Source organism: Ischnura elegans, chromosome X (genome assembly GCF_921293095.1).
Source record: "Ischnura elegans chromosome X, ioIscEleg1.1, whole genome shotgun sequence".
NCBI lineage: Eukaryota > Metazoa > Arthropoda > Insecta > Odonata > Coenagrionidae > Ischnura > Ischnura elegans.
This window is the reverse complement of record NC_060259.1, coordinates 108,008,626-108,035,866: the sequence shown is the minus strand read 5'-3', so window position 1 is coordinate 108,035,866 and position 27,241 is coordinate 108,008,626. Positions and strand designations below refer to the sequence as shown.

Below are 27,241 nucleotides of genomic sequence, written 5' to 3'. Positions count from 1 at the left end.
GTCAAGGCGAATGATTTTTTCTCTGTGGAGTTATCGCACAATTTGTGCATTGCGGGTGACTCACGTAAAGTTATTACCGTGGCTAGTCCCGGTATACTTAAATTCGTTCTTGTATTCATTTTTGTAACTCATTTAGACGAATAAATAACCTAACTTCATATTGCTCTAGTCGGGTTTTTCAAAACAAGTCGAAAGACAACTGCGTAAAATCATGATTAGCGGCCTCTTTGGGGCTGGGGTTATGCTGCGCAAAATCGAAAAAACTGCGTAAAATCAAGAAAAGATGTAAAATCGAAGTTTCGCCATTGGAATTCCCTATGCTTTCCGGCCGGACTTGAGTGTCGCTGTGTAAAAACGAGACTTGATGTAAAATCAAAGTGCGTAAAATCGAAGTTTTACTGTATATTAAATGTTCGAGAGATAACTCTGTCGTCGAATCCATTTGCCCGTAGAATGGCCTCTAGCTTCTTCCTCTCTTCGGCAAAGTTGTTCTGGTCGCTTATTTTGTAGGAACGGTGAATTAACGTGTTGACCACTCCATTTATTTGCGCTGGATGAGGAAAAAAAAACAACTTCAACAGAGACACTGGCCTTAAAATCAGCCGTACTTGGCAACCCGTAATCGGCAAAAATAATCGACAACCTACTCCTCCAACCTCTCACTCCCCTCCCCCCACCACCTGACACGTATACCTATATATACCAATTTTAAATCCCACCTCTTCAGATTCCCTTGAGAAAGCGACCAGCATCGGTCGGGAAACGTTGGGGCCACCCAAAATCTGACGCGGCGACATAGCCCAAAAGTTTTAATTCAACATGAGTTTTATATCATCCAAGCTATTGCATTATAACACTAGAATGCTGGGAAATTTGTATCCCCCAAGACGGAGGAGCTATAAGAAGAGGGTGTCATTTTGGCACCCATCTTCGTGTAGCCGAATTACTTTGCCTATTATTTTTTTTGTAGTTGCTAGTGTTAATCTGCCTAATTAATTTGCTATATTTGTTTTTGTCTCCTTAATATTTTAAAGAATAAATTTTACTAAGTGATTAAGTAATCATATGGTACGATTGACGTAAAACATATTTAGTAGAGATGTGCGAATAGTGTCCGCGAATACTCGAATACTAGAAAGTATTCGATATTCGAGGTCTCGAATAGTTATGCTTAAAGTACCGTCTCGAACACCTCGAATACTTTGAATTTCGCATCATACACTGTCGCACGCACGTTGTTGGTAGTTGACTCAGAAAAATGTAGAGAACTCTAGTCTTTTAGTGCATGCAGCACTGTTTTTGGCAGAGCGGTGAAAAGAGTTAGACGTGGGGAACCGAAATTGATCAGGTGAAAAAATCGGTGAAAAAATGGCATGAAATCATTTTTTCGCGAGGTGGTATGTCCCCTTAGGATATTTGAGAGAGATGTTAGTTGGATATGCCCTAATTGTTTCCATAAAATTAAAATGTTCCATTTATCAACTGAATTCCTGTTTGAATCCTTTAAAGGAAATCACAATTACTCGCCAAAATCTTGGGTTTCCTGCTGCACAGCCAACCTAGTCAAACATTCCCGCATCCATCGTTTAGTATTCGAGGTATTCGAATATTCGAGCAATCATTTAATATTTGAATTCGATATTCGAGTTCGAGAAATCTGCTATTCGAACCATCTCTAATATTTAGCATAAAATCTACTCTCTTGGACTGTGGCCTCTGTCAAAGATTGAGCTGAAAAGTTGGAGGACACGCATGTGTCAAGTGATGCACAATTAAGTGATGAATAAGTAATCGTAGAATACTTTTTTATAAGTATTTATTGCTTACATAAAAATTGTTACATATTATTTGCATAAAATACCTAAATTCAATAAGACGGAGAAATATTTTTTTATTCTTTTTATTATTATTACCATTATTATTAATTTTTTGCTACAGGTTTTCATCTGAGAATGTAGGAGTTTGCTTTAAAAGATGAAAACTTTTAAACTATAAAATCATTTATGATTATTAAACAACAAATTTCTTTAAAAGGTAACACACAGAAGAAGTTAGAAGTATAATAATATGTAATAATGATAATCACCTAGGTAAAAGAAGCTAATCATGAAGTATGCTTTTCTGGAACTGAGACTTAAACATATTATTTCAATCAATTACTTCTGTTAGGTATGAGGTGTGATGAGGAGTCAAGCCATTCTCCTGAAGGACTTCCCCTAAAAAGGATCAAGAATTCTAAAACTTGCTGCCAGCACACATCTTCGTAAGTTTCCTCATGAAATTCATGGTTAAGTTAAAATGTTAGTAAATATGAGGTTGATGTTGCTTAGTTTACTCGTAGCTTCTCTTTTTGGAGGACTTGGCAGGTGAGAAGTGTTTGCTATTTTCCATTGTTTTTTTTCTAATATTCCTGTAGCATCTTTTATTAAACTTTTCTCTAAAAATGATGCCATGAAACACTCAAAAGCTGGAGCTGGATATTTACTTCCATCTTTCCCGTAAACAGCACATAAAGGCCTTTGCAACGGAGAATCAACAAAGCACAACACAAACATCCATGCCCTGTATAGGGGCCACGTACCCAGGCAGGATTCAAACCCTTAACCTACAGTTTAGCAGGGTGGGACTTAACCCATCGCCACCGAAGCCGGCTTTATCTTTGTAACCCTATAAAAGTGTTCACATTATGGAAATGTGAATTACATAATAAATAGGTGTTCTTGCTCAAAAATGCTGCCACATCCTCTCTGAATGAGGTTTGATACCAAAAGAGGGCTACAGTTGTCTGCTCACATAACATACAAACACTTATATTTCAAAAGTTTCTGGTATGTTTTCTCAGAATTGGGATGCAAAGCAAATAAATACCGAGGAAATTTGAACTGTCATTGGGCACTTAATTATTGCTGGAGGGATGAAGTTAGTGATTGGAATTTGGATGGGCTTTGGGAACAGGATGGGAAGGGCATAGATGTATTTTATTCAGCAATGTCTTGGAAGCACTTCAAATTTTTTCTCAGGTGTTTGCATTTTGATAAGAGCAATGACCAAAATTAGAGAAAGTTCCTTCATAAACTCACACTTGTATGAGAGATTATTTTAGGTTTTTATCAAAAATCTGCAGAAAAATTACACCTCCATGGAACATGCAACTTTTGTCGATCAACTAACTAGCTTCCATGGAAGGTGGCCCTTTTGGCAGTGCATAAGAAAAAAGCCTGTGAAATACAGGATTGAGATATTTTCATGAACTGATTCCCGAGCAGAGTATGCTCATAATTTGGAAATTAATTTATGCAGGGAAACAGCCAGAAGGTCCCTTTTCCACATCTAAATGCCCAGAGGATGAAGTAAAATGGCTAAGAAAGCCTTTTAAGGGAATTGGGAGGAAAATTATTTTTGGCTATTGGTTAAGTAGCATAATTATGGCCATCTAATTACTAGTAAAGAAAAACCACGGTCTTGGGGACATTTCATGCCAATAAAAGGTAGTCTGCATTTTGTTACTGCCAAAGGTTGACGAGGAGGAAGTACAGTGGAAGCCCAGTTTTGCGAGTGCGGCATTTTACGAGAATCACGTTTTTGCTAGTGATATTCTTTGTACCGCCAAATGGCCTATGTTTTACATGTAAAATAAATCGGATTTATAGAGGCCAAAAAGTTCCTTCCACTGTGTACGCTCGGTATTACGACAGATATTTCTCGAGGGCAATGCACCGCTGAGCAAGCATTAACTATTATGCTTTGTATTATCTGTTAATTAAACTAAAAATACAAGATGTGTGTCAGATCTGCTACACCTAAAGCCAGTTATGTCCAAGCATTTTAGTGATTTACGGCCTTGAGTACGCTCCGCGTGCTCCCATTTTACGTTCTTCTTTTGTTACGCCCCGCTATCAATGAGAGGGGAATGGGAGAAAGATGACAGTGGTAGAGAGAGTTTGTTCCCCCATTTTCTTTGGCTGACTTCGTCTCCATAATATTTCTCAGTGTTAATCGTGGGAACTTACATTGTAGTGAAACCCCCTCCATCTTTCCCTGTGTCAGGTAGTGAAGCTGTAAGTGCATTGTCGTAGTTAGATCGGAGCCCTTACATTGACTTTGGACTTTTAGAAAGCTACAGCAACGTTAACTGTCGCTGCATGCTATCCAGCGATGTACATTTTGATGTTTCATTTATGCATAGGAATGTAGTTCGATCAAGACATCGTCAGCTATTGCCACGTAGGAAAATAACTATTATTACCAAGATGGTAAAATAACCATCAACCGTAGCTTAGAGAACGAGGGCTCAGCATGGCCGAGTAAAAAATTTGAAAAAGCAGACTTACTCTGCTGATAGCAGAAATCCTCTTCTAGCGACTAATCATAGTGAATATTCATTATATCTTCTTCATACTCTCCAGAACTCATTATAATTCAAAGTTTCATATCATATCAGCAGATGTATGACCCATTTCCGTGCAATCCCTGAAATTTGTTTAAAGGAATGGCTTAACTTAGATGCGAGTTACCCTCAAGGGCAATGTACTCTGCGAGTATAATTAAAAAATGCTATTTACTACACCACATCCTTTGAATCTCTTGGCGATGATTAAAAGCTCCTATATATAGACTCCTTTGTCAAAAAAATATTCCGCTCCTAATTTTACGACGCTGCATATGCTTCTTTGATAATCCATTCCCATGCAGTGCTTTTATCGTAGGTACGTAAACCGCCCAGGGTTATTTTTTTCAGAGGAAATGAAGATTTTGTGCATTAAGTAACATATTTATGTCATCGCAATCGCTATCCAAAAACCCTTAGACTGCAGTTGACGGCCAGCGAGAGTTGTTCGATGCACAGATAGTGGCCCGTTATTAGCCCAAAACGAGGAGCAGAGAACCCTGCGCCAGTATAGTTTGCAGCCGACCACTGCCCCCAAAATGCATCTCACACCACCGCCTAGTCATTCAACATTGTCACATGCATGTGGAGCTAAGAAACAAGCCTGAAACACCAAAACAAGCCCTTCCTTTGAATCACCAAAACAAGGGATTGTTCCTTTGGGTCCGTCAAGGTTGTCATCCCTTCTGGCTCCTTTCTTCACAGAAGCATTTTGTTTACATGTAACGTGGGCATTTTCCTTTCTTACCTGGCAACCTTACCCCCTACCCCGAACATTTATCTGCGGCCAGACTGAATAGAGCAGTGAACTCAACGTCCCCGATCATTTGAGCACGATCCAAGGGAGAGGGCTGATGGGGCCTCAGCATTCAGCAGAAGAAAGTGATTTTCTACCACTTCTACCATCCCCTCGACTGCATGCACCCAATCATGCGGCAAGGGAGAGTTGGGATGTGCGTGGAGGGGCAGAGTGTACTCAGTAGTGTTAGGAGGTTTGCGCGAGTGCATCATATTGGGGAAACGTAAATATTTGGACATTATAACTATAGACGAGTGGGAAAGTAGCTGGACTTTAAGGACTGATATCTGAAGGCGGTTTGGTATCTCACCATGTACGTAGTTCATAATATTAACCCTCTCCTTCCTAAACCGCCCGAAACCGGCCGTAAACATTTCCCCGTCATGCACGAAGTTTAAATACCCATTTGCCCCACTGGTAGACCTATTTTTCTCCGCGATGAGGAACTGACGCAGGTTACTTTAATTAACTTACAATAACTTGAAATATATTTAAGTGATTTGTTTTAAAATTTGTATACGTTTTAAGAATATATTAATTTATTGAAAGAAGTTGGTCTTACCTTATATTGAATTTAATTCCCTCCTTCAAATCCATTTTCTTGGTGATATTGATGATAACATCCTATTTTGCTAAGAGGTAAATCGCATCCGATGCATTTCCATGACGTTTCTATGCTCCGACCAGCAGGAGTTTTTCTTTTCTTTGAGCTGCAATAGGCGCACACTTTTTTTCTCCCCACGATTTTTACAAAAGAGTGTTGCTGTCTCTGTGAAAATGTTCCCATCGGAAGGATTCTTTTACGTCCCACTACTTTACGCGAGGAGAATTTCCCTATCATCTGCCTGTAAAGTGCTAAACGAAAGTTCTTCTGTGTTACTCCATGCCTAGTATTTGAGGCCATTCTATACGAGATGATCTTGTAGTAGCGCATGCGTATGTGTTATTCATAAGTAGTAATTTCATGAGAGACACACTCGAAAAAAGCTATCAAAGTACAAATGATGATTTTTCCCTAAATAGTTTTTCATTAAATTCATTACAACTTGCGTCCCAAGAAACATTTTACGATTTCTTTTATCTTTTTTCCCTAAGTACACATTTACCTGCAGAACGTAGCCATGGGAGCTTGCTAAAACCCAAACTTTAAATCCCCACTTCGTTGGCTTTCCTTGGATGTATTGTTTAATTTTATGACGTCCTTTAAAAGCAACCATCGCCTCGTCAACACTTAATTCTCTACCGGTTTATGCTTTTGCTAAAAAGTTTCCATTACATCAAGAACCGGCCTAATTTTATGCAATACATCAAAACCCTCCTCTCCCTGTTTTTTTTCCTGAGTTATATCACTAATATGGAAATATTTTGAAATGTTTGTCCATCTTCCAAAGGTCATACAGTCACGAACAATTGAGCAGTCAATATCTTGGCTATGCCAGCAATCCTTGCTTTCAGGCAAATCGAATATTCCCATGTATACTAGCACCCCAATGTATGCCACCATTTCATCGCACGTACCATCTACCCAGTCTTTGTCAGCCTTTCCTGAGGAATGTTGAAGATGTTCTGCATATTTGTTTGTGTTCTTGACAATGTTGTGAAAAAAAACTTCGCCCTCTAGCATATATTTTAGGAAGGAAAATTCATTTTCACCTATCGCCAAATTATGAATAGGTCCTCTCTCTTCTTTGAACTCCGACGGTTCTTCAAAAATCAGGGTGTCTCTCCAAGAGTCATGCACCTGATCATCACCTTTTAAATCACTCGTGCTTGGGGTAACGTCATCCTCCAGTGGTACATCACCTGATCTGACACTATCACTGTATCCTTCTTCTTCATTCAAACAACTAGAACCATCTGAATCACTCGAAAATTCGCTTCTGTTCACTTCTTCTGCGATAGCATCCTCACTTAACCAAGCCATGGTCAGAACTGAGGGGCATTAGGTTTCTTTTCATTTGAGCTGAGCTTTGCCTCCTCGCCATATGAGATAGGAAAAGTGTGAGAGTGCCTGTGACCACCCGCAAACAGAACTGAGGGGGATTAATTTTCTTTTCATTTGAGCTGACCAGCTGAGCTTCGCCTCCTTGCCATGTGAGATAGGAAAAGCGTGAGCTTGTGTGTGACCACACAGGAAGAAATATCGTCATTAGATGTGACAGTCACTCTAAATAACACAGGGCTGGCCTAGGGTTTTCGTATCACACCATTTCAAAACTGGCCCTCCTAAAAATCCCATCGTAAGAGCTTACACAACTTCTCAGTTAATGTGCCACGCTGGAACAAAGCACCTTATTGTCTCGGGATTTTAGCTTATGGTGACGACGTTCTGCTTCTTCTTAATGAAACGAGAGATAGGAAGGATGCTTGTGCTAGCAAAGATAAACACTCTCAAGATAAAACAGATGCCTATGAAGCTCAAAAGGCTGCCCCTAACAGAGCAGACCAAGCCGGGCGGATTCGGCCGGTTTATGAAGGAGCGACTTAAATGGCGGCGGCCGGTTTCGGCCGGGTTAGGACGGAGCGGAGAATGAGGCATTTAAACTTCAATAGGGAGAGGGTTAAAGAAAGATACAATTCGTGCAGTAGTGAATGAACTAGGAACACCTAGCAGCCAAAAATATTTGTGGCAAGGGGAACATCCACAAATGGAATCTGCACTATTGAAGTGGTTTTGCCAACAAAGGACTGCCCATAAACGGTGTGATGTTAAAGACGAAAGCTGACTACATTTCCAATGGGGAAAAATGTCTTTGCAAGAAATATCTACGATCACAGAATCACGCCGTATTTCAGTGAATCTTTCGGCCGATTTTCTCAACTGACTGATGTACTGGTTAAACATTCAAAAACTCAACAGAACTGATATTGTTGGCATGATGTATTCGCAAAGTTATCCAAAATAATCCACCACATACCAAACATATTGATTCCGAATAGTTTCGCTGTTTTTACGGCTTTCTTCCGCAATCAAATAATACAAGAACGGGAATAAAATCACGGAAACTGGGGGAATTATTATTTTATAAAAATTAAAATGCCCCGTTTCCTTCTTTAAAAATGTTGATACTCAATCATATTGTGCCTGATTATGACTTTCTATGAGTTTAACTTCGTTAAATACTGCACAAACAAAAGAAAAACTGTAAATATAAACAATTATGAGACTTGGGTGGGTTTATTCAATTCCTTGGATACAACAAGTGCTTGGTTTTGCAAGTAATTTCCTAGGGATTATGAGCACTCGTAAAAGCGGGCTTCTACTGTAGTATGCTTGTTATTATCCCACATTTCCTTATTTTCAACTTTTTGCTGCCTTCACTGTTAACCTTCGTGGTTACATGTCTCTCCTATATTTTCTGTGGTAAAATTTTTAAATATTTTTGATTGGTATTGAAATATTTTCAGCAATCAGTTTTTCTTTCCGTTTTTCACTTCAGGCAATATCCACTCACTAATTTTGAGCAGCTCAACTTCATAGGGAATGGCTTAATTTGAGCCATGTTGTTAGCCTCAAGCACTACTGTAAAACTACTTTCTTCCTTCCATGTACTAAAGTCCTTCAGATTTTTGATGCATATTAATGGGGACATGTACAATGTCTGGGCAGGCAAAAGGAGTAACATTACTTTTTCACGCTAAGTGAAATGCCATTACCAAGCCACGAATTTTGGACTGCTGCATAACTTCTGTAAAAATGTAGTTAAATGAAGAAATAAAGTTTTCAAAGAACTAATATTAGCTCCTGAAATCGGAAATGCTTAATGCCTTTCATCTGCAATATGAAATATAAATCAATTTGCTGCATCTGGTGCACAAATATTGGGAAAAACATTATCCCTCTGAAATGGGCATGAAGTTGCTGTGAAGTTGCTCAAATATGCATAGTACTTTGCTGGTGTGCAACAACTTGAGAATGATGTTTATCTGTTGAAACCAGGTTGGTGTATGTTTTATTGTGTGTGGACAATTACTCAACCGGCATTTCTTCCATCATTTTCTACTTTCATTATTTGGTAGGCTTTTTTGCCAGCACTTCTGCATAATTTTTATTTGCCATTGTACTGTCCTTCTCACTGCTTGTCAGCTGCCATACATTTAGTGTAAGAAATAGATTATAATTAAGATTAAATAGAAGTAGAGGTCACGAAAACTCTTAGAGCGAGGTAGGGAATAATTATAGACACACTAAATTAAAGATACACCAGGATTTACTCATCACTTCATTTACTGAGCTAAAACGCATCACAACATGTCGGGCACACGGAAGTAGACAACATAAAAAAGACTGTGCTAAAAAAAACAAATGCCAAACATGAATCAATGCAGGCAAATTCAAATGACTAAGAAACACATTGATGCATTGATTATCAAATGCCAAAAAAACAGTAATATATATGAAAATTTTTATTATAATAACTAAGGATAAGTCAGTTCCTAAATTTTTTTGGTTCTCGATTCTCGGTTCTCTCGGAAAATAATTTCACTAAAGATGTAAATTTGCAGGAAAGCTCCGTAAAAGAACTTAAGATCATCTCCATAATTTTATTTGCCCAGTAAAAGTTTTAAATAACATGTTGTTAAAGAATCGATCGACCAAAATGTCAAATTACATCAGGCAACCACTGGTTCTTTCTCCAGATTTTAATTTAAAAAATTCAACATTTTTCCCCCAGCTATTCTTTTTTTTGGCAGAAATATTGCCTGTAGTGCTGTACAAGCTTTAAATAGTAACAGTAGTGGTCGATGTTGATTTTGAAGGGCTGTGCAAAATATGAGATATGAAGTGAAACACTTTGCACTTTCCACATAAAAAAATTTGTTACACTAGAGTCGAAATGTTTCTTGTTGAATGAACATGAAACATGTTGACTCTAGTGTAATAAATTTTTTATGCGGAAAGTGCAAAGTGTTTCACTTCATATCTCATAATGGATCTCCACAAAGTATCTGTCTCATCCATCCAATTCATGTGCAAAATATGCTAGGAGCACAGTTTACATGCTGCATAAATAGTTAGTATAACAGCAGGATCAATAGTGAATTTCCCCCAACTTCTGGCAACATCATCCGTTAATTTGTTGTAACTTGTGAGTCGGCTCAAAATATATTCGGTATTCTATCATGTAGCTCAAATTGTTGCTTTAATTGACCACTTATTCTGATGCTTCACTGTCACGGTTTTTATAACCTCAACAATAAACTGCTCAGCACGACGGTGCAGCGACACCTGGGATAAACTGAGTAGCCGTGAGCTAAATTGTAATACAGTGTTGCATTCTGCAGGATAGCCACTCTTTTCGATGCCTTGCATAGGTTATCAACGTACGAATAAGCTCTCGGAATGCATCTTGCTCGTTTGTCGAAGAATTTCTGCATGTGTACATGATTCAATCGTAAGACCACTTTTAGACAAAACAATTTTCTGCTGGCCCCGTTCACTGCGCGGCACACAGGTTGCAGGCTGGCAAAAAAGTCGTATGGTCTGAAAGTGGCCTTAATGTACTACATATTGTGTGTATTTCACGCCGTAGACATTGCATCGCTGGGCCAGATTGAAATGGGTGCCGTGCCATCAACGGTACGAATCGACTCGTTTGACAGAGTATGATAAGTTCAAAGAACGGCGCAGTGCCGTGGATGGATGCAGGCAATAAGTCAGCTCGTTTGAAAGGCTATGGAAATGTTATAATGTTGGCGAAAACAACAAACTGATGAATCCTTAAATGCACGTGTTAGCGAGCAACTCTCAAAAGAAAAAATAGTGGACACCATGCAATTGGAAAGTAAAATATCATTTTTTCGTCTTTTTTTCACTTTTTGGCTTTGAATACACTGCAAACCATTTCGGATTTAGGCGCCAAATTCAAATCCTCGCCACCGCACCGAGCCGGTTCCAAAGTATGGACTTTATGCGATTGGTTCTCGATACCGGTTCCACAGGCCAAGAACCGGCAGTACCGGGAACCGGAACCGACCCATCTGTAATAATAACTTTATTAATCGAAAGGGTCATAAATTGCAGTTCTTTCATTAAATGGTATTGGGGTGATTATTTTGTGGTTATTATTCATGCATACACTTGTTTTGATCAAAATCTGAGACCTGGAGGGTCAGTTGTTAGTTGATTTGAGTTGGAATGACCAATATAATTATCATTAATACCTAATCATTGCTATTGCTTAAATTTCAGTGGGAACAATAGACTAGGGTCATTTTAATCACATTGCTGTTTGCTTTGTCTTTGAATTAGTCCTTCATGAAAAAATCTGAAATTTTTGGTTTAATAAGATTTCAATTGAATTTCCTTTCAGAGATTCTTCAAAAAGAAAACGTGGTTTAGTTAATGAGAAATTTAAGATTCCAAAGGACTCAAGCAACGAGGTTGATGGTGAGTTGTCTTTTTAATTCTTTCCAATTTTAATTTGTATCCTCTAGTGGAAAGTATGATATTTTGTCGGCTACTGCAAAAGCTTTAAATGGAATATGGCTGAAGAAAATCTCATCCTCAATTGGCAGTACAAGTGTGACCAGAATGCAGAAATCAGTCATCTATGTTACAAATACCATAAAATCTGAGGTTTGGTCTATATACTATCAGTCATTCTTGAAAAAGTTTTGAATAGGGTGGTTTCCTATTATTTTTTTATTGCCTAAATCGAAAGATTATTACTCCTGGAGTACGTATTTCATGCTTTTAGATTTTTAAATGACAATATCTATTTTTCGCGATTAAATGAAAAGTGAAAATTTTCAAACGCGCGAAAACGCGACGCGTAAGTATGAATGCCGGGAAATCTCTCCGTACGTCGTATTTCTGGTTCCCCCTCCCGCCCGGTGAGGTGACCTTGAGGCGAGGCTTAGCGCTAATACGTCGCAGGTTGCTAGTGGGTAGCTGAGTACCCTGCTGGCTGGTAGCGCTTGGCTTAAATAAGGATTATTAATACCTTATCAAACGAGGAAAACTTTCCAACCTTAGCCAGTTTTAATAAGTGATTATTAAGACATGTTTCCCTGAGCTCTGCGCCTCATGCATGCATTGGTAACCTCAGGCGATGTATAACTCCTATCTTCTCCTATAGAAACTAGGTCCCTGTGACGTCACGTGGAGTGGCATCGCATTGGCGCCAATCTGGCCCTTTTCAAATGAGGATAAAAATGGACCATTGCCATTCGTCTATACCGGCATTTCTAAAACGAAATAATTTGTATATTATGAATACACTAATGGTGGGTAACGAATCGCAATTATTGCCTTTTGTTTTCTTTGATGAAGGAAACTACCCTATTGTCTGAGAATTACTTGTGTGATGAAGTCATGAGTTTTGACCTAGGATTTTATTGGAGATATATGGTAGGTTGTTCATTTTGTAACATACTCTTTTGTTGCTTCTTGATTGAATATGTATACGTACATTTCAATGTTCTTTTGTCTCTGAATTCATAATACACATTGGGCTTCTTTAAATGTTAAGAAAAATTACCTCACCCTGGATTTAATTCATCATGCCTAAGATACATATTTCACTTGCAATGCTCTAGTTTTGATGAAACGTTGTGCTACATATTTTTTTAGCATTGCTAATTCTAGCATTGCTTAAATTAATACTTGGAAGTAAAATTAAATCTGTTTGTAATAATAATGTTTTTATTTTCTGTCTTTGGATACTTATAAAATGTAAGTTCTTTCCATGTAGAAGACCTATCATCTGAAGGAAGCAAAAGTGTGGCTGGGGAGTCAAGTGCTGAAGAAAGACAATCTGACAGTGATGAAGATGATAGCTGCAGTTCAGAAAGTATGAAGTGTTTTTCAGTATTTACCTTTACCATCCTGATTAGGGAAAGTAGCCTCGGAGGTTAAAAAGTTTTCTTTCTCAATTTCCTCACTGGGAATTTTTTTTCCCAACATGTCCTGAAATATAAAATCCTAAAAGCTAATTCCCTTAAAAATCGTGTTTGTTCATTGTTACGTGGCTGGTGAATTAAATATGTGCAGTGGCAATCCAATGATGAGCATGTTTTTATAAAATACAGTCAAATGGAATTGAGGTAATCTTGTTCAGAAACTAGTAAATTGGAAAATAGAATAAATACCATTTTTCCTTGTAAAATATTTCATGTATAAATTATCAGTGGCCCAAAAAAAAAAGGATTTTCAAAATAACCTATACAATAAATATGAAATGAAGTTTTTCACACAAAGATTTAATGATGGCTTCCAAATATTTAATGAGGTCGCTCATAATGTCCCATATTCTTGTGTTGCTTCTTATAAGATTTTTGAACCTAATTACTTGTATGTGACTTATATAAATTGAATAATGAACCCTGTTGCGCTGAATGCTGTGCACATGTGGCGAGGGTTATATTCGTAAAAGAACAGAAGCCTATATTCACGTATGTGCGGTGTGGAGATGGAGGAAAGTGGACGCAGTGGACCCAGATATGTGGTCGCACCTTGAGACCCAACTTAGCGCGAGCCCACGCCCTTCCTCAGCCGCTCATATTGCCTCTTTCCCATCCCTTCCGCACGCTTACCTAATGCTATTTGCAGTGTTTTCCAAAAAATATTTGTTGCTTATCTTATAAATCTTAAGTTAGAAATTAATTCTTCTTTTTTCGCTTATAACATGGAAATTTCAAACAGGTGTAGCATTAATATCAACAGAGTTCAGTTCAGTTCCAAATCAGTTGATCATCATCTTTAGTCAACAATCCTAAGGTTGGTTTGACAGGGTGCTCCTTTCCTCTCACCTATCTGCTAGTCTTTCTATGATGGTTTTCATCAAGCCATCATGTCTTATATTGTGGCCAACTAAGCTGTCCTGTCCTCTCCATGAGGATTTTAGAAGACCTCCCTTCTCCCACTCCTCTTAGCTAATCCCCATTACTTACTCAGTCGATCTATCTTACTTTCATTATTCATCAGCTGGACCACATTTTGAGTGCTTCCAATCTTGACTTCTCTGCTCCTGTCAATATCCAAGCCTTGCTTCCATGGAGAAACATGCTCCATATTGTGCTGGTCCCAACTCCCAGATAAGCTTTTACCCCCCCCCCCCCCTTCCATTTGCTCCAAGGATATTTGGACGAGTGAGGTTAGCCAGCGAGGCGACACACACACAGTTAACTTTCCTGGGTCGGAGGAGTCACAGCCTTCATCCAACACTCCTTTCCTCCGATCCAGATGTAGGAAACTTGGATTTCAAGCGACCAGCACCATTTGATTTGCATGAAAATAATAAAATTGAGGGGTGGCAGAGGAATCGCCGAATAAGGTGACAAATCTCCCTCCTTAAGTAACAGGATGCCAGGCCTATTTTCTTTTAACATATATGTATCACTTTTAATAAGGCAAAACATGATAACAAGAAATAACCCTTAAAACACAAAATACCCTTTGAATAATACAACTAACTGCAATAATCATGAACAATGAGATTCAACACCCTTTAACAATGCCTTTAAAAGAAAATGACTTAATCATCAAGGCAATTTAGGTAGATAGCGCACAGTGAGAAATTAGCTAAAAAGGTCCTTCCTCTTCTTCTTCTTACATGCATGAGAGCACGAAGCACGCGCGTTAACACACTTATTAAGCTTTAACAAGCTCCACTAGGGGAAATAGGGATTCGAGGCGTGGTTAGCTTACGCTTCCTTTCCGGCGGGGATCAGTTCTAGAAGATACTCTGACAAACAGACGGCGGATCACGTCTGCTGGATCGTGGCAGGTACTATTTCCAGGATGTCGATCCCTCAATGCCAAGGAACTTGCATAGCGTAGTCCAAAAAGGCCATCCCCCACTTTTCCTTCTCTCGGCGTGTTAACTCCGTCGTGGTGCGATCGCTATTTGCTCTCTCTTACTGTATTACTTTGCTTGCTCATGCGTCACTATCTGCCTTGTCTCCTCCTCTGCTTCCCTTTTTATTCATTCTCACCTGCCCAACATTCCCTGCACTAATGTCGTCTGCACTCGGCCCGAACAATGACAACGTAGTGGGGAACTAGGTGAACAAAATTTCAAATACATTCACCATTCACTTGTTCACTCACACACCAATACAATTCATACAATAATAAGTAATATAAGAAAAATATAACACACAACGAAATAAACCTTTTGGCAGTTATTTAAGGGGTGCCGTCACAAAATATAGCATCTGATGAATTGTTTCATCACTTCCATGATTTTATTCTCAGTTGCTAGAAGATTCTTCATTTTGTAGAAAGCTCTCTTCGCCTACACTATTCTACTGACTATTTCTTTCTTGCTTCGTCCATTGTTGGTAATTGGGCTTCCCAGGGAAGAAAACTTGTTCACCTCTTCGAACTTCTGTTTATCTACTTTAATGTTTGTTCTAGTCGCCTCTCTTTTGCTGCATGCCAGTCCCTTAGTCTTCCTTTTGTTGATTTTCAGCTAATGTCTGGGTATAGTCCTTTCAATATTTGTCAAAGTCGTCTTCAAATCCTTCTCTGTCTCCCCTATGAGTGCTATGTCATCAGGAAATTGCAGCATACTAACTTTTTCTCTCGACAAATGTGAAGAAAGTTGGTTTGTTCTTCTCCATTCTCTTCTCTATGAGCAGCTTTAGAGCTGAAATTGCTTCTGTTGTGCCCTTGCTTTTCTTAAGTCCGAATTGGTCCTCATCCAGGAATTCTTCTGCTCTTCCTTCTATTCTCCCGTAAATGATTCTTGTCAGTGTCTTCGACACGTGTCATCAGGCTTATGGTCATAAAATTTTCACACTTCTCTTCTCTCTTCTTTTTGTATACAGGAATGATGTTCTTCTAGAAGTCACAAGGTAAATCTCCTGTTGAGTACATATAGCAAATAGTTTTACACATTTGAGTTAAGACCTTTTCTCCTGCATTTTTGATTAGCTCTGCTGGAATATCATCTATTCCTGCGGCTTTATTATTTCATAGGTCTATTATTGCAGTGTTAAATTCCGATCTTAAGATGCTCACTCCCATGTCATCCTACTTCACTTTCCTCTTTGACAATTTTTGAGCTGAGTTTGCTTCCATTAGTTAACTCCTTCAGGTATTCTTTCCATCTCTCAGCATTGTCTTCATCCTCAGTTAAAATATTCACATACTTGTCCCCCATAGTATTACATCTCCTTCGCCATTCCTTGAAATGGTTCCTCACTATTCTGTAGGCCATTTCCAGTTTCCTTTGTCGAGGTTATTTTGCACGTCCTTTTGTATGTTCATCATGCATGCTTTTCTCTAACTTTCCTCACTTAGCAACAAATCTTGTTCCTTATTCTCTTGTAGCAAGCTTATCCTTCCTCAGTATTTGCATTCTTATACTTTATGTGTTCTTCAATGACATCTAGGACTTCATCCGTGATCCATGGCTTTTTCTTAACACATTTTCTTTTCCCTAGAACTTCTCTAGCAGCCTCCTGAAGCCACCTTTTGATATTATTCCAGCTATTCTCCACTGATTTCTCTGCCTGACCTAATTTCTTGCTCTCCACGACTTATTGAAAGGCCCTTCGACTTTTTGGGAGAAATATACCAAATCCGTCAATATGAATCATTTAAAATTTCCTCACGCTCAGAAGAACAGATGGAATTTAAGTATTTATTAAAAAACCTATGGGAACCACAAATAGTTGTTTTTATGAAACACGGCTATTTCAGTTAGTTGACTGTGGATTCGTGCTGTGAAAGAGTCTTTTAAACCTCTTATGGTCTTGGACAGCGGCCAAGGAAAGGTTTTGGCATGCCACTGAGTTTTGTCCCAGCCTTAGAATGGATACAAAACTCTTCCCTCTGTCAATGCAAGAGAGCTTCGCCCTGGGAAGTGCAGAAAAATTTCAATGGACTTGTAACATGGAAGAATTTCCCTCCATGAGGCTCCAGTGCAAAAGGGTTAAGCTTCAATATTGAAAAAATGCGTTTTGTTTTACTGATTGGCTGCTAGTGTGTGAATAAGCAATAAATATAGCATAGACGTCAAACTATTCACAGTTTAGTGGAAGTGTTTAAGCTACTAGCTGTTATTTTACAGTGTTCCATTTTTGGAACACAACGCAAATCCACTAGTATCATGGCTGCATTCAGCCACCTTGAGCGATTCGCTTTGCTTTCTGATCTTATCTGCAGTATGAGGTGATATGACTGAGGGGAATAACAGGACTGCTTGTCAATTGATATTTTCGTGAGGATGTAAATTCATCAATAGATTGTTACTTACGAGCGGAGAGAAGAAAATAAATGATAGTCATGATGCCAAGTAATACATTTGGGAATGTCTTTTAAAGTCTTCAAGCAATGCCCTTTTCCTTATCAGAGCGGCATGGGAAACTTTGGCTCCCCGTCTTTTGCTGCCCCGCTTACTAAAGGCTTTTTCCCTGGATAGCTCTGAACCCTCGGCTGTTATTGTCTATGCTTTGAGAGCCAAGGCGAGATTTGCATAATGCTCTAGTAAGTTGTGCAATTAGACTTGTGATATTTTAAACAATAATTTATTGTTAACATGTTGTAAACAGTGTTCATTTCCTCTACGTGGACAAGTTATATAGTTTACGCCTTCTTATAGACTAAAGGAGAGATAAATGAAACTTTTATTACCTTGAATTTACTTCAGCTTTTTTGAGGATATAATTCCTTATTTCAGCCCTGACAGGTGCAAACAGTTAATGCAGAGAAGGGCTATATGATTTTATTATGAAGTCAGTTGTGGTGCAATATGGCTGGGCTACATTCACTGGTTTAGGGCAAAAATCTAAATACAACCAGGAATAAACATCTAAATATGGCCAAACATATAAATCTGGTGTTGGAATTTCAGTTTTGTGCGCATAGTGGAGGCAGAGAGATGAGGACGCAAGGAGGGAGGGTCCTGTGAGGGTGCCACCACAACAGGAGCCCGACGACGCCTCTGGGATAGGGATAGGGTTGGAAGGGAGGGACGGGGTACACCCTCGCCGCTATAGAAGCGACCAGGGCCCACTAAATAGCAAAACCCAGCATCAGCCATTAATGTGCCAACAATTTTGGAGGATTTTCCTATTAAAAAGAAAAACCCATTGATCAAATCATTGGATGCATAGTGGAGGGAGTGAATACGAAACTCTGGGGTGGGCTCACAGGGTTACTCTCCTGGGCCGAAGTCTGAAGCTACAAGCTTATCACGTCTGCACCGCAGAAGGGTGAGGAGAAGGTAGGAAAAAGGAGAGGCGCTGCCACGATAGGAGCCCGACGACGCCTCCTGCGATAGGATAGGGTTGGAATGGAAGGGAAGAGGAATCCTGCACCGTCTCAGAGGCGGGCGGGTCCTACTACTAGGGAAATCATATTTTAATGTTTCTACAAAAAGAAAGGTTTTCCTATGAGGAAGAATGATCCAACGATCAAATCGTTAGATCGTAGTGGAGGCAGTCGCAAGTCATCAATGAAAACACCCTTTATTTTCAATCGCTTTATAGCGAGCATTGCACTCCACTTGATGAGTTCCACTCAGTTGTCCATCCGGCTGCTGGCTCAGCGAGAAAATATCACGTAGACCAACATCCACATTCTGGTGCTACCCTTTGGAAAAAAAGTAGAAACATGTTTGATTACCAAATGAATGGAAAAGACTCTATTGCTTGAAAATGGTAAGATAACTGTGTTTTAACTATGTAATGTGTCACCTGGTTTCCAAGTCAATCCTTTGCAGCAGGTCAGTTGTTCTCATCAGAAGCAGAAATAGGAGGTAGAGGTTACTTCGGCAAATTTGATCACGACTTACAGTCAGTATATGGTAGAGGAGGACAGATCATGAAAATATTGATTGATATTGAGAATTAATCCTTGACAGGAAATGCTACTCTAACTCACTGTTTCCTTGAAAAGAAATGCTTCTCAAACTCACTGTTTCTCTGCTTTGAATGGGAATGAACTGCTTGGAGTATGCATGAAGTAGAGAGATGAAGTGAGTGGGTCTTTCCAAATCTGTCTTTAAAGCAAAAAATAGCGAACTTGCTGTGTCCAACGCCTCAAAAATACCTCTTACTTTTTGGAAAAGAAGTTTTCACCTAATACCACTCTCATAGGTTAGTTAAATTATTTCTGAATCAAAATTGATCATATGATGTGTTTTCAAAGTACTGTACATATGTTATGGTAGTGGATTTGCCTAGTTTTCTACTTTTGGAAGCGTTCATAAGAAACAATTGGCTGTAAATAAAAAGTATTTTTTTCAGATTTTATATTTATTTGTATTTACACCTGCGATATGTAAAGATGATTGTTAATTTTGCACTTTTCAAACTTCTGGTATAAATGGGTTCAAGTCAAAAAATGTTATGAAAACCTGGGAAAAAAATTGAAACCATTTCTGCAATAGGGTGGTTTCCTATTATTTTTTTATTGCCTAAATCGAAAGATTATTACTCCTGGAGTACATATTTCACACATTTAAATTTTTAAATGACGATATCTATTTTTCGCGATTAAATGAAAAGTGAAAATTTTCAAGCACGCAAAAACACGACAGCTCAGTATGAATGCCGGGAAAACTCCATGTGGCGTCAATCTGGTTCCCGTTGCCGCAAGCGAGGTGACCTTGGGGCGAGACTTAGAGCACTGATACGACACAGGATGCTAGTGGGTAGCAGAGTACCGTGCTAGCTGGTAGCGCTTGGCTTAAATAAGGATTATCAATACCTTATCAAACGAAGAAAACTTTCCGACCTTAGCCAGTTTTAATAAGTGATTAGTAAGACATGTTTCCCTGAGCTCTGTGCCTCATGCATGCATTAGTAATCACAGACAATGTAAAACTCCTATCTACTTGTATAGAAACTAGGTCCCTGTGACGTCACGTGGAGTGGCATCGTATGGGCGCCAATCTGGCCTTTTTCAAATGAGGATAAAAATTGGCCATTGCCATTCATCTAAACCGGTATTTCTAAAACCAAATAATTTGTATATCATGAATATACTAATTGTGGGTAACGAATCGCAATCAATGCCTTTCGTTTTCTTTGATGAAGGAAACTACCCTATTGTAATGCGATGTCCATATCTTTTACCACTCTACAATTTTTATTCCTAACTCTTACCATGTGCTATCACTCAACCTGTGGTTCTAAATTATTTAAAGTTTTTACAAGAGTAAAGTTATAAATTACATGCATGAAATTTTTCAGATGGACGTTCCAGTGCTAAATGTGATTGGGCATCCTCCTCTGACCATCCCTCCATTACTAAGAAACTGGCTAAAGTTGCCCCTTTCCATATCACCTTTCCCAAAGGTGATGCTAGTGAGACTGTGACTTCGAATGAGGAGGAAGCAATTGGCAGTGATGTAGATGATGGAACGAGTGGTGAAACGGCAGAGTTGGAAATGGAGGAGGGTGCAGAGAATGAGGGGAATGGACGTGATTCAGTGATGGCAGAAACAGTGGTGCTCGCGACTGATGTTCATGCTGCTAATCAAAGTGTTGTGATGCATGAAGGAGAACCAGAGGAGCAACAGAGCATTTCAGAAGTTGTGGAGTTGGAGCACAGGGCTAGAGCAATACGATCCATGTTATCTAAAATTGATATATTCCAGCCATAAAATGTGTGTATTAATTGTTTTGTTCCTTGTTTTTGTAATTTTATAGCTTTTATAGAATCTATTGCGTGCGCGACTAAGTTCTCGCTGTCTTTATCAATGAAAGTACAACTTTATTGTAAAAAAATGGTTACAAATGAATCATTCCAAGTAGTATTCTCTATCTCAAACTATAACTTTTTCCTATCTTTCTGGCAGAGCTCTAATACCATTACTGTTAAGGTATTCATCTTTTGAGGCTATCCACAATTCAAGCCATATTTTGAGATCTTCATGTGAGTGGAACTGCTAATCAGCCTTACCATGTGCCATCGAACGGAACAAAAGATCATCGGACACTGCAATATCTGGAGAATGTGGCGGTTGGGTTCGGACTTACTATTTGAGTGTTTCCAGGTAGGTTTTAACAGGTTTGGCAACATGAGGTTGAGCATTATCATGCTGTAGAATCACTTTGTCGTGCCTCTGCTTGTATTGTGGCCATTTTTTGCGCAGTACTCACCTCAATTGTATCAATTGAAGCCCATAACATTCCCCTGTAATGGTTTCATTTGGTTTCAACATTTCATAATAAATGCCACTGACCTGGTCTCAATAAATATGCGGCATAGCCTTGGCAGTGTAGATAATGCGGTAACCCAATGACGTAGAGGCACGACCAGGCAGTCCCAATAAGAGTCTTTCTTCTCCTTAATTCCTTCAGTTTGGGTGTTGACTGCACACTCGTGTGGCAAATAGAAGATAAAACGAACCGAACTTACTACTGCAAGCCTCTATTTTAAACTTGGTAATTATGAAAGTTCAATTTATCAGCAGCTGATCTCGTCAGGACACATTTAAATTTCCATAATTTTTCCCCTCGCTTAAAAGGTCTCCTCAGGCTAGATGACCTGGTGGGCTGCATCTGACACGTGGGCCATATTGTGGAGGCCCTAGAGCTAGGGATTGGCTTTTTACTCCATCTCGAGGCCTTTGGCAAGTGCCTACTAGACTGATCCAAGACTGTTTATATGGGGAATTTATGGAGCAAGTTGGATCACTACAAAAGTTTGTGGAACTAGAAAATTATATTATTAATATTCATTGCATTTTTAAAATTTCAACCATATTACTGCAGTTTCTTTATGGATGAGAAAGTTATGAAAAGTCATGAGGTTTACGCATTAATCTTAGCATAGCAAAGCACATCCACTGTTAGTTATGCCATCAAACTTGTCCTGTTTGAGTTGTGCGGGGAAGGAGGCTCAGACTTTTTCACTCTGGGAGGTTTGAGCCAACATCATTGGGGAACCACAAAAATAAGCATTTGTAATAGTTATTGCTCAATGCATGTTCACTGTTGGGTCATGATGTATTTTTCAGGTTAATATAATCACCGCTTCAAGTACATAAAATCTATTTCATGGCAATTATTTTTTCAACACTGATTTTCTTATCCCAGTCAAATGTGAAGCACATTTTCAATAAAGTAAGAAACAGCAAGCTATATCCATCCTCAACAGAGAAATTCTCAGCCTTTTTAATTAGGGTCATCAATGATAGTTGATCAAATGACAGAGTATAGCCTAGAGCCAAAGAATACAGGTATGTACTTATATCATGTTACATATAATCATCAGGTCATTCTCCTGGCTCTTTTGCTAACCCTCTTGTGTTAAAATTATTGTACACTTACTTTAATATTGTCGCATTCTGACTTGTTGCTAGGGGCCTATCCCCATCAGTTAGTCTTTGGCAACCTTCAACCACCAAATTCCATAGTCCTTCGCTACCTCCGGCTGCTATCGGAGTCACGATTTTCTCACACTTTCTAATTTAGCCGGCCATCCGTATTTGGGAATGGCCGTTCTCACGAATAGGTGATCCCCGCTATTCATAAATTTTACACAAGATTCGCCTCGCCATTTCTCCGCCTTGATGCTCATTATTTTTTCGCCTACCCTTTGATATCGCCGCCGCTATCCTCCGAGATGACCGCACGAGTTCCGGCTCGCGGCAGAGAGATGGTCGCCTATGACGTCAGCCTACCTTGCTATCTTAAGTAATGGATTTATGTTAAAAAGACGGTTGACTTTCAAAAGGTCGTGAGAAACAACACAACTCTCCCTTTCCACCGGCCCCAAAGCCTGTGGAACATTCTAGAAACTTTTAGGGTCGGATTAGGTATATATACCTAAATTCACATCCACGCTGCTTTGCTGACGCTCGCAGATCCTGCAATCTCACCGTCTCACTACTCCAACAACATCACCTCAGCCGATGCCCCAGGCCAACGTCCAAAGGCCCGCCCCTGACGCATCTTAGTCTACGCAGTTCTCCTGAATCCCTACTCCATGTATTTTGACGAGTGAGCCAACACTTATTCAATATGTATTTCTAATAATTGTCGTTAAATGGACTTTACTTAAGAATGGGTGTGTATTTCTTTATGATGACTGCCTCTGTGGTATGAGATCCCTGACCCGTTTCAGCTACGTATTGTTACCCTAATTCTCAGCACCGCTTGGTATGCGACAATATGTTTCCTTGAGTTAGAGGTGGTATTCCATTTAATATTTTGTTGTTAAAGCATATCTTGCACTCAACAGAATTTATTTTCCTTACATCTTCTGGTGACAGCAATATTTCAGTAAAATGTAAAGGAATAAGGCCTTTCTTTCCCAATGGTTTCCATTTCTTTGTTATTAGAGTCTTCACAACCCAGATTAACAAAGAGGATTATTAACTGGATTTAGAAAAAGTATGAGAAAATATTTTTGTAAAAGAGAGAGGCATACTTAAACATTCCTAAACAAAGCTTATCTATAGTAATGACTATTTTTTGTGAACTGCGTATCAGTTCTTTCACACACCAAGGGGTGACTCCTCTTCTAGAAGCATAGCTACTTCTGAGAACCCTCCGTTGGCTGCATGGTGTCTATCAGATGCCAAGCCATTTTCTTTTCTTTACCCTCATCATATTTTCAAAGTTAGGAAACTGTCCTCACTTGTATCGTATTATTTTATGCTTCTGAATTAGTCACCAACATGATTTTATGTTTCATCGCATTTCTAGAATGAATAGGAATATTTTTTTGCTTTTGGCGTCTGGTAGACACCACAGGACAACTTGAGTTACAATACGTTATATGTTAATTCCTTCACGATATTTATTGATAAGTTTTTAAATGCATTTTATAATTTAAACAAACATTATTAGCAACTATTTAAAGCATTAAATTTGGGTTATGTGACTTTTTGCTGCACATTTATGATTGTAATCAATATATCACATGAATGAAACTACATATTATTTGCCAAGATGGCCGCCGGTATGCACCCACCTACTATTAGGTCTAAGATAATAGTAGTGTTTTCAGTGATAATTCTCTCTGTTGTGGTGCTCTCAGTGTGTGTGTCGTCTTGTGTATGCAGCCCATTCCCTTACATTTGCGAAACAAATGGATTTTCCAACAACTGTGTCAGATATGGAAATTTTCATTTCAACGCTTTATACGCATTTGGCTTAAACATCCGCCATCTCCAACTATGCCGGCAGCCACTGGTCCACCCACCGAGACAACACTCCTGCCTGACTGCCCCGAGTAAGTCATTCTCTGTGAGGAACCTACTTGCCCTACTTGTTCTCCTAGCCAGGGACATCAGCCTCAACCCTGGCCCTGCTCTTCAGTTATATTACCAGAATGCCTTCAGAACAAACTCTCCATACTTTCCTCCCAATATTCTGGCCTCTGCTTTTTTGACGTGATAGCCCTGTGTGAAACCTGGCTCAGCGATAGAGAGGGCGATAGTGAGTTGGAATTAGCAGACAGTCACCAGGTATTTTGGCGTGATCGGAGCTCTCGTGGTGGGGGTGTACTTTTGGTGATTAACCCCACCATTCCAGCCACTCAACATTTTGATCTCAAAACTGAGTGTGAAATAGTGTGGGTAGAAATTTGGCTTGAGGGTGGTTGTGAAATCCGCATCCCAAAAAAACTCTTCATTGGCTGCTTCTATCATCCCTCATCATGTGATATGTTGGAGGCATACCTTGAGTCGGTCCTCCATGTTCACACCCTTGGTGATCTGATCCTACTTGGGGATTTCAACCTCCCAATCACATGGAATTCCCAGACCAGCGGCATCAGTGCCGACAACAATGGCACCTTTCTTATAGACCATTTCTTAGATGGCATGGGCCTTTTCCAGTGTTAGCCTTTCCCCACTAGAAATTTGGCAACCTTGGGCCTCATCCTTTCCTCATTCATTGTAAACTCTCCCACCACATGCAGGAATATTTTCAACTCCGACCACTCCTCACTCGAGTTCTCATTGCCCATGTCCCTCCCCCACTGCACTTCTGCCCAAACTTCGCCACCAGCGCGGTCAGTGAAATCTTGGAAGAATGGGAAGACTGGGAAGCCATCAACTACACCCTCTCCCTTCTGCCCTGGGGTCTCTTGGAGAGTGGGTCCCCGGATGATGCTATAGAAGTGTTTTTTGACTTTGTGCACAGTGTCACCAAAGACTTCATTCCCTCCCGAAGGATATCGAAGAAAAACCCCATGTGGCTCTCAGCTGAAATCTCCCGAGTTCTTCAAAGCAAAAGAGCTGCTAGGAAGCTTTGGAAGTCTTTTCCCAATCCCTACACATATGCCTCATTTTCTTGCCTTCGTAGAGTGTAGCGGAATCTCCTATGCCACGATTATAGCAATAGCATCAAATCAATTACAGATCACATGGTTTCTAACCCTAAATGCTTTTGGTCACTATTCAACTCAAAACGGAAATCAGCCCAAATACCATCAATCATTAAGTCAGACCAAGTGTGTTTCTCGGGGGCTGAGTGACCTTTGGCTTTTAACAATTACTTTTCTTCAAACTTCACCACTCCCTCTCAGAGAATACTTTTTTTACAGACTCTTTACCTCTTTCAATACCATTTCGAGTACTCACCCTTCCCTGGATCTTTCAATGCCCATCAGATCATTCAAGAGGCAGCTTCGAAAAGCCGTCTTCTGAATCTCTTCTTTTTCTTCTTTTAAATATCATTTTTATAGTTTTTTCATAGTTTATATTTGTTAAAGCTGCAGATTTTAAGTTGTCTATTCAATGTAAAGGCTGTTTTGGCTGTTTTTGAATGATTCAATAAATAAATAAATTATAGCAGTAAAAAAACGTGTATTAATTATTTTATAAATATGAATATCTCCATCATTATTATGCATATATTTGATGCCCATGCATGAAATTAAATACTATATGAATGATCTTTTGTTGTTAAAACAGTTATATCTACTGGCATGTATTTTCTTCAACCATTACCAAATGGCGTCCGTGAGATTCCACACGACAAATTGCGTTCCAAAATGTGTTGCAACAGACAGAGGGTTAAATGTTCCAGAAATGTGCAGGCTACATTGTTGAATCCTACATTGGAATCTAAGGCAGGAAATATCCGGCATTATGTTTCTTGACTTGGGAGATGAAAGCTGGAAATATCTGTCGAAGATTTTCCTACTCGGGCAAACAAATGGACTGGAATGGAAGCAAGGTTTTCTGATCAAAATCGAGTTTATCAAGATCTTTCATGCTATGATCCTGTAAGATTCTCTGAGTTAAGAACAAATGGAATACCAGAACATGCATTGGAAAAAATATGCTCTGTGATCCGCAACATTGACAAAGGCAAGCTCCAGGAAGAACTGGAATCATTTATTGAACAATAGGCAAGCTTTAATATGAATTTACAAGATCACTTTCATAAGGACTCCAGTGACATTGACGTGAGTTTAAGTTCTAAATCAGAAGATGAAGATGAAGAAAAAATTTGGTGTAAAAGCAACAACAAATGCCACTCCTATGTTAAATGTGCATACAAGATGCTTTATCAGTACAACATGTAGTCATTAATGTATCCACAACTCCATAAGGCTTACAAGTTCCTTTTAACAATACCGATGACCCAAGTGAGCTGTGAACGTGCATTTTCTAAGCTGAAGCTCATAAAATCGAGAATTCGTTCATCCATGAGCAATGAGAATTTGGAAGCTCTCCTCTTGATGCAGTCGGAACGAGAATTAGTCACAAAGATAAGCAATGAAAAAATTATAGATGAACTCTTGTTTCCAAAGCAAGGAAATGAAGCGCCTACTTTCCTTCTGATAATTGAAGTGGGCTCCAAAAAAGTGGCCTTCACATTAATTACTGATAACTTCAGTTTTCAGAGGCTGTTTTGTATTTCTACAAAGATATGTTTTATTTTGTATTAATTTTATTTCATAAAACAGTTTAATACGTCTCTTGTTTCATGTATGATTTGGATTTCATAAATGTATACATAATTAAAACGCTTTTATAACCTTAATCTTACTTACAAGTTTTATCTTTTCCATTATTCAAACATCGTAAATAGTGGCAGTAGTGTAATTTGTTATATTAATAATAAATATCTTTGAAAATATTAAAATATAAAGTATTTAGAATATATCCATCTAAAGTAGAAGCCAACTA

The 27,241-nt window shown here is 39.0% G+C and overlaps 1 protein-coding gene across 5 annotated transcripts in view; it reads left to right on the top strand.

Annotated features, from left to right (window-relative positions):
• Window positions 1-25,714, top strand: part of LOC124170931 (caspase activity and apoptosis inhibitor 1-like) — a 40,919-nt gene extending 15,205 nt beyond the window's left edge. For 3 of the 5 annotated variants that reach the window (XM_046549995.1, XM_046549992.1, XM_046549994.1), the window contains 4 exons: window positions 2,170-2,263; window positions 11,501-11,577; window positions 12,884-12,982; window positions 20,337-20,909. In XM_046549995.1, the coding sequence (XP_046405951.1) occupies window positions 2,170-2,263; window positions 11,501-11,577; window positions 12,884-12,982; window positions 20,337-20,749 (683 nt within the window). In that variant the 3' untranslated portion in view covers window positions 20,750-20,909. Of the gene's footprint in view, window positions 1-2,169; window positions 2,264-11,500; window positions 11,578-12,883; window positions 12,983-20,336; window positions 20,910-20,944; window positions 21,602-24,284 lie in introns of those variants that run through there. The other 2 variants (XR_006867613.1, XM_046549993.1) reach the window with 2 other exon arrangements.
• Window positions 25,715-27,241: the final 1,527 nt, after the last annotated feature.